At 43.9% G+C, this 13,796-nt stretch overlaps 1 protein-coding gene across 1 annotated transcript; it reads right to left on the reverse strand.

The window, feature by feature from the left end:
- Positions 1-10,057: 10,057 nt before the first annotated feature.
- LOC104276825 (ATP-binding cassette sub-family D member 2-like) lies at positions 10,058-13,395 on the reverse strand (the record flags this gene model as incomplete). The annotated part of the gene is made up of 3 exons (XM_009873274.1): positions 10,058-10,268; positions 12,528-12,653; positions 13,311-13,395. Coding segments are annotated over 3 exons (422 nt in total), but the record flags the coding sequence as incomplete, so codon positions are not given.
- Between the last annotated feature and the right edge of the window lie 401 nt (positions 13,396-13,796).

Consider the following 13,796-nt stretch of genomic DNA (forward strand, 5'->3'; position numbering starts at 1 on the left):
AATTTCTTTTAAATGCGTCATGATTCATTATCTCAGGCAGGATCCCATATCAGGTGCAGGAAGAAAGCTTTGTGAGAGGCAAGTTGTTTGATCAAAGCTATGCCCTAGGCAACGTGAGAGCACTTCCCAGCCTATTACAGCTGGTTTCTGTAGAGACAGACAACAGGAGTTCAAGTGCAGGAATTGACTGGAAGGAAACTTGAATTGTATTTCATTTTTTTCCCAATGTTTTTCCCTCTCAGCTCATCAGTCATGTCAATCCCACACAACAAGGCATAACTGAAGGCCAAATTCAATTCAGCTTTCATCTACACCTGCAAAGCTTACATCATTTAAACTAAAGGCTTCCCAAGTGTGGCAGATGGATCTTTGACTAGTAAAACGTCAGCCTGGCAGAGATAAAGTCATGAAGCTCTTGGGAAACGCTGTGGTTACTGAGCCCTGCCTGTAGCAGTGCTGGCTGGGATGTAAATCCGCTCCAATTAAGTAACACAGCACACAAACAATGAGGAAAAAGAATTTAGAAAGGAATTTGGATCTGTGGATAATTTTGATTTCAGCTTTCACCAATTATGTATTTCACAGTGCGTTGCATAGTCAAGCACTCCCAAGAAATGCTGAGCACCTTCAAATTGTATAGATACAAACCAAATCCTGAAGTGCCTCTAAAAGGTTAAGTCTTGAATGCAGCTGGGTTTTTATCTGTTGTGCCTGAAACTGATGGCAATTTCTTGGCCCACTAATAGCAAAAGGAGTTGCATGTGTCATCATCAGAACACTCACTATCAATAATCTTTGCAGGGATGTTTGCCAATAAAACCAGTCTAGCTGTCCTGCAAAGGGAGCAAGCCTGGCTCAGGAGCAAACCTTGGCAATGCTACGCTGATGAGTCTGCAAACTCAGCAGTAATGTGGGTTCTTGCAAGTTCCTCTCTAATAATCTAATCAGCGTAATCAAGGAAACCTTTTAAGAACAGCTAGAGATGCCTGGTGATGCTAGACTTCCATGGACCAAAGATTTGTTTTGTTTCCCTAGCATGTCCTGCATTTCCCTGGGAATAATTTTGGCTTCACTACTCAATGTGGTGTTCAACACAGCGTCACCTTTCTTTCCTGCCAGAAGCCCCCTGGACTGGAGATTTAGCAGCACTTTCCAAACAGGATTCCTGAGGCTTAACATTACACGTGGAACAGGAAATCTGAGCCTGTAAGACTGCACAAAAGCTTCTGTATTTGTGCCTGAATTAGGTGCTCAGTCAGCTGCGGGAGAAACTGAGGTAAATGAAACAAGACTTAGGTGATGAAGGGTTCTCCCATGTCTTAAGTATTCCTCGTGCTGATGAAGGGCATTTGTAGTGAAACTCTACAACTCTAAGGTCTCCACGGCACGTGGCAGAGCTGAGTTCTTGCTCTCACTCAAGACTGCTGTAGATAAGGACTTGACTTCAAGTGCAACAAAGCAAATAGTTTCTGCTCACACACGCCTCATTCTTCAGGAGAGTGTGCGGTTGTGCCTCGTCTGCCTGCACCCATAAAAAAATTTAAAAAACCTTGAAAAGATCATGATACTTAGATGGGATTAGGGCACAAACCCAAATTATGGCCAGTTTAAGGCCTGTTTGGGCAAGCGTGTGCAGACAGCAGAGGTCTTCTTACCACACTCAGGCTGGCATGGCAGGAGCCTGCTCTGCTCTGGAGGCAGCCCAGAACCGTGCCCAGGACTGGGCAATGCGGAGCAGCTCCTGTATGAAGACGTGTCTTTCTGAGGTGAGCAATGATGGCTAAACGTGCTTTCACGGGTGCCAGGGCAGGGCGGCTCAGGTCTGTCCGTACTTGCCCACCTACAAACACAGGAAAAGAGCCAGAGAGGCTTGTCCTTCATGGCTTCAGGTCTTCAGGCCTTTCCTCCCAAACCCACAATTAGCTTTTCTGTGCAGTGGCTTTTGGAGTGCTGGCTGAGTTGTCCATGAATGCACTGCAGCCCTGTTGACTCCAGCAGCAGGACTGGAGTTCTTGCTTTCATGGTCACCTGTCGGCCAGGAGGGGCTGTTTTGGCACCACCTAACATAAGCCGTAGATGCCATCCAACGATGCCCTGTGCCAAACATTTGGCACATTCTGCTGGAGCAGCCCAGCACCCATCAGAAGTAAAACCTGTCCTGGCTTCATTCGATCCTGAATTTGTCTACTTCCAACTTCTGCATCTCATTTGTGTCTTTTGCAGCCGTGCTAGGCTCTGAATTAGCAAAGTAATCATGCATCTTCAAGCATGGCTTTAACAAAGTAGACCGAAACTCTTTGAACATGGCCTTACACTTCACAGCAGGCTAGGCATGTATTGATGCTGTACCCCTGAACTATGTCCTAGGTAAGAACATGCTTCAGCTCTAGTTTAATTCACCCTTGGGAACTCCAGCCTCCACTAGAAAATTTGACAGGTTGAACGGAAGTTAAAACTGAGAGAGTGAGAAGATTGTTTCTTAGGAAATAGTCCTTGCTTGGAGGGGAAGGGATTTGGAAAGGTCGGAGCCCGTGCTGGTGTAGTAACCTCAGGTTTCCCAGAGGCACTCAGAGGGGCAGAGGATCAGGGGTTTCAGTGGTGTCCCATGGGGAGCCGGGATTGCAGCCACGGCTCCATCCCCATGGAGCAGCCTGGCCTCATAGCAGGGCGAATGGGTCACGGGAGATTGACAAAACCAGATCACATTGATCAAGGGAACTTCTAGCAGACGTTTTTTAATACCATTAAAACCGAAGATGCCATCAGAGCTTTCTTCCTGGTTGTAAATTAAAACTCCTCTCAGACAAGCAGATTTCAGCCCATGACTTGAAAGAATTAATTTTCCCTTCAGAAGTCCCTGGAAGTAGGTTCTTACAAAGGAAGCGCAGTTGTTCTCCCAGGCTGGCATGCCTTGCCTCTGCTTTCATCTTGGCATGAAATGCATTAATCATTCTTTTTTTCACCCATAATAATGTAAGCAAGAAGAGTCTAATAAACAGAGTCCTCACCCTGTGATGCTCAGCAACGAGCCATATGGCACATACACAAGTGAAGATCATCGATTAGGCAGGAGCTGAATTCTCTGTAACATGGTTACAGTGTAAAAATACGCTAGCAAGAGACTCAGCACCTCATTTTGCACTAGCAAGGAAATGGGGGGTTTCATAATTTTGCTTCTGTGGCTGCCGTTTTGCACCAGATATAAAGGGATTTGTGGTTGAATAGCAGAGCTCAGGCAAGACATATTGTTCTTTAAGAATTGATTATATTTATGGGTTATCTATAAATACCACAAAAGACATTGTAAAAGCAATTGTCTGATTCTGATGACTACTTGCTGGAGCTAGAACAAGACTGGTTTTTTTCATAAGTATGAGCTGTATACCTTTTAAATCACCCTGGCAGTGCAGGTATAAACTGACACTGGGAAGTATTTGCTCAGTGCATACTATGCACTATACACACAGCAAAGCCCAGCTTTATCACTACTAATTGCTGCACTTTAGTACCTTGGTAGCTACTGACCACTTTAGTTGTGTGGACATTATTTAAGACTTTTCCTAATGGTGTTTGCTGACTACCTACATATAAAAAAAAAACAAAACCAGGTGCATTTGACAGCATCCACCACACCACTCTCTCTCTTCCAGGATCCTGGTGGTCCAGTGGTGATCCAGTGGTCCTGGTTTTGCTGGGAAGCATCTGGCCATGAGATATTCGGGGACTTCTCTGGCTCACACACATGTTTGTGCCGTACATTTCCCAGAGAGGAGGGCAAGAGCACCCAGATGTCTCAGAGCTGCACCCATCCTGGCAGGAACAGAAAGCGGACCACAGGGTGGGAAGGAAGACTTAGTGCAACCCATATACTAGAGATCTTCAAACACACTGGCACAGGAAACACCAACTGATCAGAAGTTTGTCATAAACATCATGCATTTATTGCACAGCATGATATTGAGCAGAACATTTTAACCGAGAGACAGAGGACAAGAATATTACAATTACTGAGTGCAAGCCTTTTCGTTGCTTTAAATAGAAAATAGGTTGGGTTTGCTTCAGTATCTTATTTATCATTTATGGTGAGAGTCATTTCCACTTCGCAAAGACCCACATCTTAATGAAAAGCATTATGAATCTGATCTATTTGAAATGCAGCTCTAAATCGCAACAAACATAAACTCTCTTTCAAAGACATTTCAACCTAAATAACTTTTATGACGATTTTCATGCTAAAATTAATAAGTGAACATTTTTGTTTCTCTTGTTCGTGCTATCCTACAACAGCTATGTCAGGGCCAGCTTTTCTCTAAATGACAACGGAAGAAAAATAATGTGCTATTGCATAATTATTTTATGTCCAAAACAGGCTTTATTATTCCCTTTTACCAACACCTGGCTCCTCCCATGGGCTCTTCTGGACTGTTTTTTCCCAGACCTCATCCCAGCCTGGTTTCCCTCTGGGGGCTCAGCCCCAGGACTCATCTGGCTCCTCAGCCCTGCATCAGTCACCATCACAATCTCTTTCTCCCTTTTTTAATTACCTGTTTGAAAACAGATTGTTCATACACATCAAACTTGCACTGGGTGGGTGCAATACTTTTAATATGTCACTGTTATAGATGGTCTCATTTCCATGAAATTAAAGACAGTAATTTAAAAAATACAAAGCAGGTGCTGCAAAATGAGCCATAATCAGAAACAAGGCCACAGCAAGAGAGCCTAAGGTGTTCTTCCAGGTATTCCCCACTTACCAGAAAACTTCAGCTGTGGGAAGCCTTTGAACACCTCTGCTCTGAATAGTTCCTGAGTCTATTTGCCTCTGTGATACAAGCCTTGCTGTCCAGTCTCTTCTGGGACTAAACCCTTGGGGAGCAGCTCAGGGCTCCAGCACTTCACAGTGAATACATGGCACCAGCCCTCTGGTGGCCTGAAGAGAGAGCAGAAACGCTCTCCAAAGAGCAGACAGCAAAGCACGCCGTACCAAAATGAAGTGAAACTCAAGTGCAACTTCACAGCTCTTCTCTCACATGCCCCTACAACATAGCCTGTCTGCTCCTGGGCCCCCTGCATGGTGCTACAGCCCCCCCAAGATCCATCTCTCATGGCTTGTACCCTGGGCTTTGTGCTCTCCCTCTGAGTGGGTGCAGTAGCTGGAAGGGAGGCACAGAGGACAGGCCGTCAGTCACTCCTGAGGATCTAATTCTCAAGTGACCCCCATGGCCATGGGCTCCTTGGCTGCGTAACCCAGGGCCTGTACCACCACACAGTATCTCAGCACCCCCAGCCATGCAGCTGGGAAGGGGCTGGGCACAAGCCAGCTCCGGGTGCTAACGAGTCAATTAGTCTCCTGAGGCTCCTCCTAGACCAACATAGGCACTTGCTTGTAATATGTATCACATTGATGCTTTATGTATAACTTTCTCTTACAAAGACCGCAGTAACAAAGTTTGGGAGTGATGCTGCTGAGGCTGCCTGATGTTGCTCTGCTGACACCGTCCTCTGGCACGCTGCCCGTGCTCACCCTCCCCGCAGAACTCCCCAGCAAGTGGTAGCAGCTCTTGACACCTTTTTTTGTCATGGATCAGGTCCACACCGAAGTAGAAGAGGACAAGTCATGAGAAACCTTGCAGCGGCCTTTGACACCAGCCTGATCTAGGAATGAAACACTTGTTTTAACTTGCAAACGTGCAACAGCCACCTCAGGCTTTCCTACCCCACCAGAGAAACGGAGGGATGGGAAGGGGCTCCCAGAGCACATGCGGGCAGGTCCTGACGGCTTTGGGAGTGACTCATAAGGAACACTGTAGACTCAGATTAAATGCAACATGTTTTATTTGAGGTTGGAATAAATTACAACTGTAAAGCGTAATTTATTGCTTTATAAATTGTCTGCTCTTAAAAGGCATTAATATCAAACATAAACAAAACAAAGACATTTGATTAGCAGTTCAGTTGTCTTAAGCTTCATGAACAGCTCAGTAGGGGGATTTCATTCTGTATACGATTGAAATCTCGGATCACAGGCTCACAAACTTGACTTCAACACGCATTATCATCATTCAGACACGTTGAGGGGACTGTAGATGCATTCATTTGCTTTAGGATATAATTTTTATTGCATTTTTCCCTGAAATAACCCATTGAATACCCAGTCCTTCATTCTTCACTCAGATACAAATCCCGCTGGTTTCAAAAATCTAATTTAAAAGATGTGTGGGGTTTTCTACCCTTGCAGAAGGTGGACTTCCAAATCGAAACCAAGAACGAGTCTGGTCCCAAAACCAAGTGCAAAACAAATTCCTCCTAGGTTAAGATACTGAAATCTCATGCACAAAAAACCAAAAGTGTCCTCCCATTCTGAAGATTCTTGCCAAAAAATCCCAGCATTAACTGAATGATCTGATGTAGATAATTTGTATTTTTATTCTACAGTTAACTCCACACCTAAGACCAGTATGAATTTTGCTCAGCACCTGTACGCCTCTAGGATGTAGACCCTGGCAAGTCCAGCCTGCCCTGAGTCCTGGGGGCTAAGGGGATGCTCACAGGAGGCAGCGGGCCCTGGGCTGCAGTACCCAGCCCGCAGCGCGTAGACGCTGTGACACAACAAGCTGGATGTGGCCAGCTCCAGCTAGGTATGACAGGTAGAAGGAAGGTCAAAATGTCACTTCAGTGACCTCCTGGCGAGTCACAGCTCCTGAACATCGGGAGCGAACACTGACGGGCAGCTCTCACTGCGCTGCACAAAAGGATTCCACCAAGGCATCCTGCCCTGCTCTGACCCTCTCGCACTGCAGGGGCCAAGTGCTCCCCCTGCCTCGGCTCCAGAACAGCGTCTGCCCGAGGTATTCCCTGAGCAAGGACTGAGCACCGCTGCTCTTGCTTTCCCATCCGGGTCCAAAGCAGCACAAAGTGAACTCACTTATGTTCTGCATTACACCAGAGGTAAAACTGTTCAGAAACAGAACCAGAGATTCCCATCACAGCTGGGCTTGGAGCAACTCAGAAAGTTTTTAGAGAAAATCTCCAGGGCGGCTTCTCTTCCAGACGCAAAACTAACTTTAAAAATAATGAGCCAGCGGTACAGAAAATCATTCTAAAACTCGCTCAGTACTGCTCAGGAAGTTCCTCTCTAGAGAAGGGTTTCTTCTCATACCAGCCTCTACTGTTGTCATGCCTACAGGACTGTCAATAGCTGAGTGAGATGCTAGGACATGTTATGCTTTATTACTGACTAGGAATGGTTAAGTCTATTACTGGATCCAAGAAATACCTAACAAACTTCAAGGAAAATACTATTACATCGATCCTGGTGAGATTTCAGTTTTCAGTAAAATATCATCAGTAATGTACATATCTTCTGTATGCATAATGTTACTCAAAAAAAACCCCAGCAAACAAACTTTTTTTCTTCTAAACATGGTTGCCTCTGAAGATGTGTTTCTGTTGTGCTGTGAGGGATGGCCAGCTCCGATCTCTGCGAGGCGGGACAGCAGGTTCCAAGTGCTGCACTTGCCCATAATGGCTCCCAACAAGTCAAGCACCACGACAGAGCTTTGGCGGGAGGCCAGGAGCGTGCACGGCCATACCCAGAGCGGTACCAAACTGGACCAACTGTTCAGCATTTTTCAGTGTCCTCCTCATTCAGGGACTGGACAACCCCGGGTTAGCTCCCAGCCACATGGTAAAGTGCTTAACGGAGGGGTGGGGAACAAACACTACAGCCCCTTCCTCCACCTCATGCCTTGGGAGAGGCTCGCTGACGGTGGCTTCGTGGCTGCTTTGCACCTGCAGGACACGCTGCAGCTGGGACGAGGGCATGCCTGTGGTGTGGGCCTGATTCATCCCCATCCTAGAGAGACATAACTCAGAAACGTGCGAGCTTTTGAAATCATCAGTCATCCCATTTACGCTCATCTAGAACAGATTCTTGGCTGACTTATTTCCTTAGCACTTCTGAATTTTTCTTTGAAGATGAGAAGGAGGAAAGCTCGCCTTCAGGGAGAGGGACAAGCAGAGACACTTGCAAATTAAAATGCACGCACATGTCACCCACCACAGCAGTGACCTCCTGTCTGCACTTTACAGCACAACATCTTATTATCTTGAAACTTAATTTCTCATCCCTTTTCAAAGGTTCCCGTGAGCATTCTTTTCTGTGTCAGTGAGATGTCCCAGGGGACTCTACAGAGAAAACTAATGAGAGAAAAAACCCTGTTGTCACCAGGACAAGCTACAGGGTTACATTCAGGCCACAGACTCTGGAGGAGCAGGACAGGGATCAGACTTACTCCATTTTCTGGTGCAAGTGCCACACCAAGCAGCAAGATGAGCACACAGTGAGAAGATGGGCCTATGGTTAATGCACTGGGCTGGGATTTGGTAGATGGAGTTAATTCACCTTGCCCTTGTTCTTGAGGCGATAAGAAAAAGGAAACAGTTTATATTAACTTCAGGCTGCTCAAACATTCCCAGCTCAGCAAATCCCCCCAGAATATTTCTCCTCTCTTAGTAGTTCCTAACAGCTTATGCATTACCCCCCTCAGACAAAGCACACCAGACAGAAATCGTCTAAGGAATCACACTTCTAGGTAAAAAAGGGCCAACAAACTTCAGGATTGCTACATCTTGGCTAAGGCTCATTTACCCATCTGCAAAGCCTCTTACCCCTCCTGATCCTCACTCCCGAGCTGCCCGTTTGCTGTGCGCTTGTAGCCAGAGAGAGCAGATCAAGAGCTCTTAAATCCACTCACATCTTTATTTCTAATTCACTGGCTTTTGCCTCCGGCAAGGCACTCAGGCTAGCACTGCCTTAGGGGTTTCTGTTTACAGGGGTTGCTGTGTAAAGCACCTTCTAACTGACAGGGGACCAGGCTCCTACTGAATTGAAAAGCAAATGGGACGACCAGTGAGTGCATCTGAAAGCAAAGCTGTTAGCTGACAGAGTTTGCTCACAGGAAGGGCAGTGTTCAGCCACCCTACCAAAATATGGCAGGCATATTAATTAGTGGTTACAAAAATGCTCTAACTTTTCACAGACCTCTGTAAGTGCTGAGCATTTCAATTGGCAGGAACAGCCATGCCTGAGAATTCAGTGTATTGTTAGAAACTGACATTTTCCCCTCCTACAGTCCTTCCTGTCACAAAGTGGCTCATGGAAACAAACAAGTGTCTATATTGTGATTTTACCAAGGGAGGAACTGGCTGAATCAGACCCATGGAGCAGATGAATGCCTTAGTCAAGTGAAAACTAAATCACTTGACACCAGGCTCAGTGCTCCATATCCCCCTGCCACCAGAGATTACTAAATAGGGGACACAGATAATCCCCCAAAGGAACTGATGCATCACGAAGGGCAAAGAGCCTCTGAAGCTATGCATAATGGCATAAAGCACAGCATAAGCATATTAAGTGTTTAGCTCTCTCTCTGGTTCTCTGTTGTGAGGGCAGTGGGTTGCTCGGACAGTTGTCACTGGTCAACCTATTACGTTATTTCCTATGGAAATGCAGGTAAAGGTGTGTGCGATTTAGTAGTAGAACGCGAGTTTGGTTTTACATGGGCTGAAAGAATGTTTCTTATATGCAAATGAGGTTTTTGCAAGCATCTGCATACTCACCCAGATGCTGCCTCTGCCGTGCTCCATGCCTGAGTTTCACGCCAGGTTTGCTCTGCGTAGCAGGCATATCATACGCACACAGTGACCTGGTACAAGAGCACATTCTGCAGGCCAAGTCTCAGGCAAAAATTCACCAACAAAACCTAAGTGTGTTGGTAGTTTTTTGCAGTGAATCGGGCTTTCACTAGGAATTAACATAAGCTGCAAGAACTAATCTTATACTCTGTGCTCTCGCTTATTTTCTTTTCACAGTTCAACCACCTTCCTCCTTAATACTAAAATGCTAAAGTCTTACATAGCATTCAGAGCATTATTTTCTGCTGGCTGTGTTTCTCTATGCTCTAAGCCTCTATCACAATGCATGCAAAGGATAATGGCTGAATTTTTACTGCTTTTAACTAAAAAAATACTTTTAAAAACATAAACCATAAATTATTTATTCTTCTTTGTCCATTGTTTTAAGCACTGAGTCTTCTCCCAAGATTTTACACAGTTCATTCAGTCTCTGCTGCATTTTAGGAATTCCTGCAAGTTGGGATTCCAGTCTTTGTTTTTCCTCACTCAGTGATAAACGGATAGCGGTGTCCAACTGCTCGAAACGCCATCCGCCTTGCCCATCAAACTGCAGCAAGTGAGTGTGGTACTTCCTGCGGTAGAAATTAAAACATTAGTAACGGCTCAGGGAACAGATGGTTCGTTTTTGCACGCAAATTTGGATGTCTGTGTCTCTTTTCAATGGTGACTCTCAGGAAGTTGCGAGTTGTCCAGTTTTGGATCACTGGGTAAGACTTTTTTTTGTTCTAACCCACGAGTCCCAGTTTATTTTATTTACCTTGCTTTCTGAGAGACATTTGACCTTCGTAGCAGAAAATACATTCAGGGAGGCACGGTGCACCTGATGCTACTGATAAAACTCCAGTTTGTTCAAATTACACCTCAATTTGTACCCCTGCATTGTACAAGGTTGGCTAAAGAAACCTCCAGTCCTAAAACATGGTTCAGTTTGCAAGGGGCCAAAATAAAAAAGTCTGTGTAGGAGTCAGAGATACTTCAGTGAGTATCAGGGTGTGTGCACCGAAAATATTCAAAGGTGTACATGTGGAGTTTGTCAAGACCTGACAAGACATTTATCAGGAGGTGCAAGTGGAAGAGCAGAGAGTTATGTCTCTGTCATTTATCACTATAAATTATAGAAGATGAAATGCATCATAAAACAGTGCTTATAAATCCCATCCAGGGAATGTGACAGTTTAATAAACTCAATAGCTTACGACACCAGATTCAAAAGAGATTAAAGTCCAGGCTTATATTCATCATTTCTTGCATATAACTCTTTGTGATACCAAATGCTTAACCCAGCCCTCTAGTTCTCCCCCACCAGAAAAACCCTCAAAATTCAGGAAGCTGAGATAACTGAGACATTCAATGCTTGTGGTCTAGGAAAGTAGCCAATGTTTTGATTAAAAAGCAAATATTTCCCAGTATAATCTTAAGGAGAAGAAAACAGCACGTGAACCCAGTTTTTGTCTATGCAGTGCAGTCCCTATGGAAGCATACCTAATGCTTATTTCTAAATACTCAGCACTTCTCTTTACTTCTCCAGAACCCCACAAATCACCAGATTTCTAATAATTTCAGTAATACTGCGGAGGTTACAAGAGCAATCTGAAACCTTCTTGAATAGCACTAGTACTAGGAAACAAGAAATGTTGGTAAGAAACTGAACTCAGGACATCTTTCTCACAAGCTCTTTTGCATAACTTCCCTCTGCGTCATCATTACATATAGGTGAGACAATCTCAAATATCTGTTTTCTTGAGCAGTGGTTTTAAAATGCAAAACTTTTCTTTTTAAGTGTACTTGAAATTATTTAAAAACCAAATCCCTATATGATTTTTTCTCCTGTCAGAATATCCACTTTTTCTTAACTTTTAGGTCTTGATCCAAAAAAAGCTATTTCCACTGTCACCATCTACACAGAGGAAGAAGGAATGTTGGGGAAGCCCTTCTTTTTCAGAGAAGCAGACACTGTTACAATTTCTTTCCTTTGAGGCAACAGACTGGTAATGGATTTTTTGTCATCAGTTTAAAAAAAGCAAACAATCTGACAGTAGAGATCAAGGAGTTCAGAACAAACAGTCTGTGCTAATCTCAGCTTACACCTTCTTGATCTCCTTTTGCCTTTTAAAGCATTCGATTGCTTTATATATTCAATAACCACATTTATTTCAACCTGATCTGGTGGAAGGCGTCCCTGCCTGTGGCAGAGGAGTTGGAACTAGATGATCTGAAGGTCCCTTCCAACCCAAACCATCCTATGATTCTATGATTATTTTCTTTGAGGGACTCTTCCATACTCAGCACTCCTTCACTGTTTCTCAGACTTTCAGCATTTCTTTTTTTAATAGACAATAAAATTTTGAAAGCTCAGAAACCCTGCAGATAGAGGACACAACTGAAGTTAAAACACCAGACACATTATTCCTAATGAAGAATAAAGAGGAGTCTAACCACTTGCCATGTTTCCCATCTTCTCTTTGCACTGGTAAACTTCCCCAGGTCAGCTCTTGTGTCTTGTCACCTTTACAGAATAAACTGCTGATACCTGCTGTGGTTGTGGTGTGGTGGACTAATTAATTGCTTCTTAGATACCTGCATGTTGCTATTAAAAGCTAATAACTGAAATACATTTAAAAAAAATAAGAGGGAGGAATAAATATGTGTCAAAGAATGAAAAAAAAATCAATGCTAAATGCACTTACATCACTATTATTTTAGACAATTTATCTTAGAAAGTGCAGTAGATATTGATTAAACACCTGCCCTAGTACAAAGAAAAAAGGCCAACCTACTGCCTGTCAAAAAGCTAAAAGCAAGGACCTTGATAAATCCCTGAACATACTTACCAAAGAGAAGGTCTGTGTGTTATAGAAAGCAGGGATATCCCAGCAGCTTTTGCAGCTTGGAATATCTTTCCTTCGACATCAATGCTTACAGCACTCGTGCATTCATCCAGCAGTGCGTATTTCGGCCTTTCAAAAGCAGATAAATAACATTACACTTATTCCCATGTATGATGTTAATTGAAAGAACAATAGAAAGGAGAGAGCTATTTTTGCCAGACAGGTGTCTCTCACCTACAGCTGGAAACTGGCTAGCAATGACGTAAAGTTTCCATGTCTTCAGGTGCAGAGCCAGCCTTGAGGAAAAATGAGTTTTACCTCCTGGTCCATCTGAGCGCACAGCGATCTAGTTTCTGTATTCTAGTCTGACCTGTCAACTCAGAAACTATCTAACCACTGCTGTGTATGGACTGGGCTGCCTCCACGTGCTAGCAGTCTCCAGAACCAAAATCCGAGCTCCCACAGCCTCTGCAGCAGCCCACCAGACTTCTGCAATATTTGCAGGACAGGTGTAGAGATGTTTGTGTCTGAGATGTTAAAGAAAGCGACATCTGGGAAATGTAATGCTATGTTGCCAAAAGCAAAGTTTAAGTAAGCAGCATTGCCCAAACTAAAAGCAGAGCTTGTAAGGAATAAGCGACAAGGTTGCTGGTACTACGCAACCATCTGGCAGTATTGCACATTGCATGGAGATTATAGTCAACTACTGCTCCAACTATGAGAGCAAACCTGTCAAACTCTTCCTCATTTTCAGATGCTACTTAAAGAATAAATACAAATTCTTACTTATGGTAAAACATCCGAGCCATGCCCATCCTTTGCTTTTCTCCTCCTGATAAGACATCTTTCCAATCCATGATGGCATCCCAACCTTTTAAAAAACCAAAAAAGGCAACAAAAAGTGTCAGAACAATGTAAGTATATGAAGGAAATGCAGCTTCACTTGCAACTTCTCTGCAATCTGAAACCAAAATCATAAAGAGCATTCCCACTGCAGAACAGAAAGCTCAGGGTTCTGGATCACATCTTCTGAAATATCTCAATGCATTTCCACTGGCACTTAACTGGAAAAATGTCTCAAATACCATGTAAATTTTGAAAGTGGAATTTAACATCCTTGGTTATGTAGGTATTGTCAAAAAACTTTACTTACCATCTCTCTGAAAGAACATCTTTTACCTTTGTATAACTAATCATTTTATTCTGTCATATTTGCTTTATACAATAATTTGTTATTCTTTCTTGAAAGGTGTCTGAGTGGAAATTCAAAAT

The sequence above is a fragment of the Apaloderma vittatum genome, unplaced genomic scaffold, assembly GCF_000703405.1.
Source record: "Apaloderma vittatum isolate BGI_N311 unplaced genomic scaffold, ASM70340v1 scaffold2027, whole genome shotgun sequence".
Classification (NCBI taxonomy): Eukaryota; Metazoa; Chordata; class Aves; order Trogoniformes; family Trogonidae; genus Apaloderma; species Apaloderma vittatum.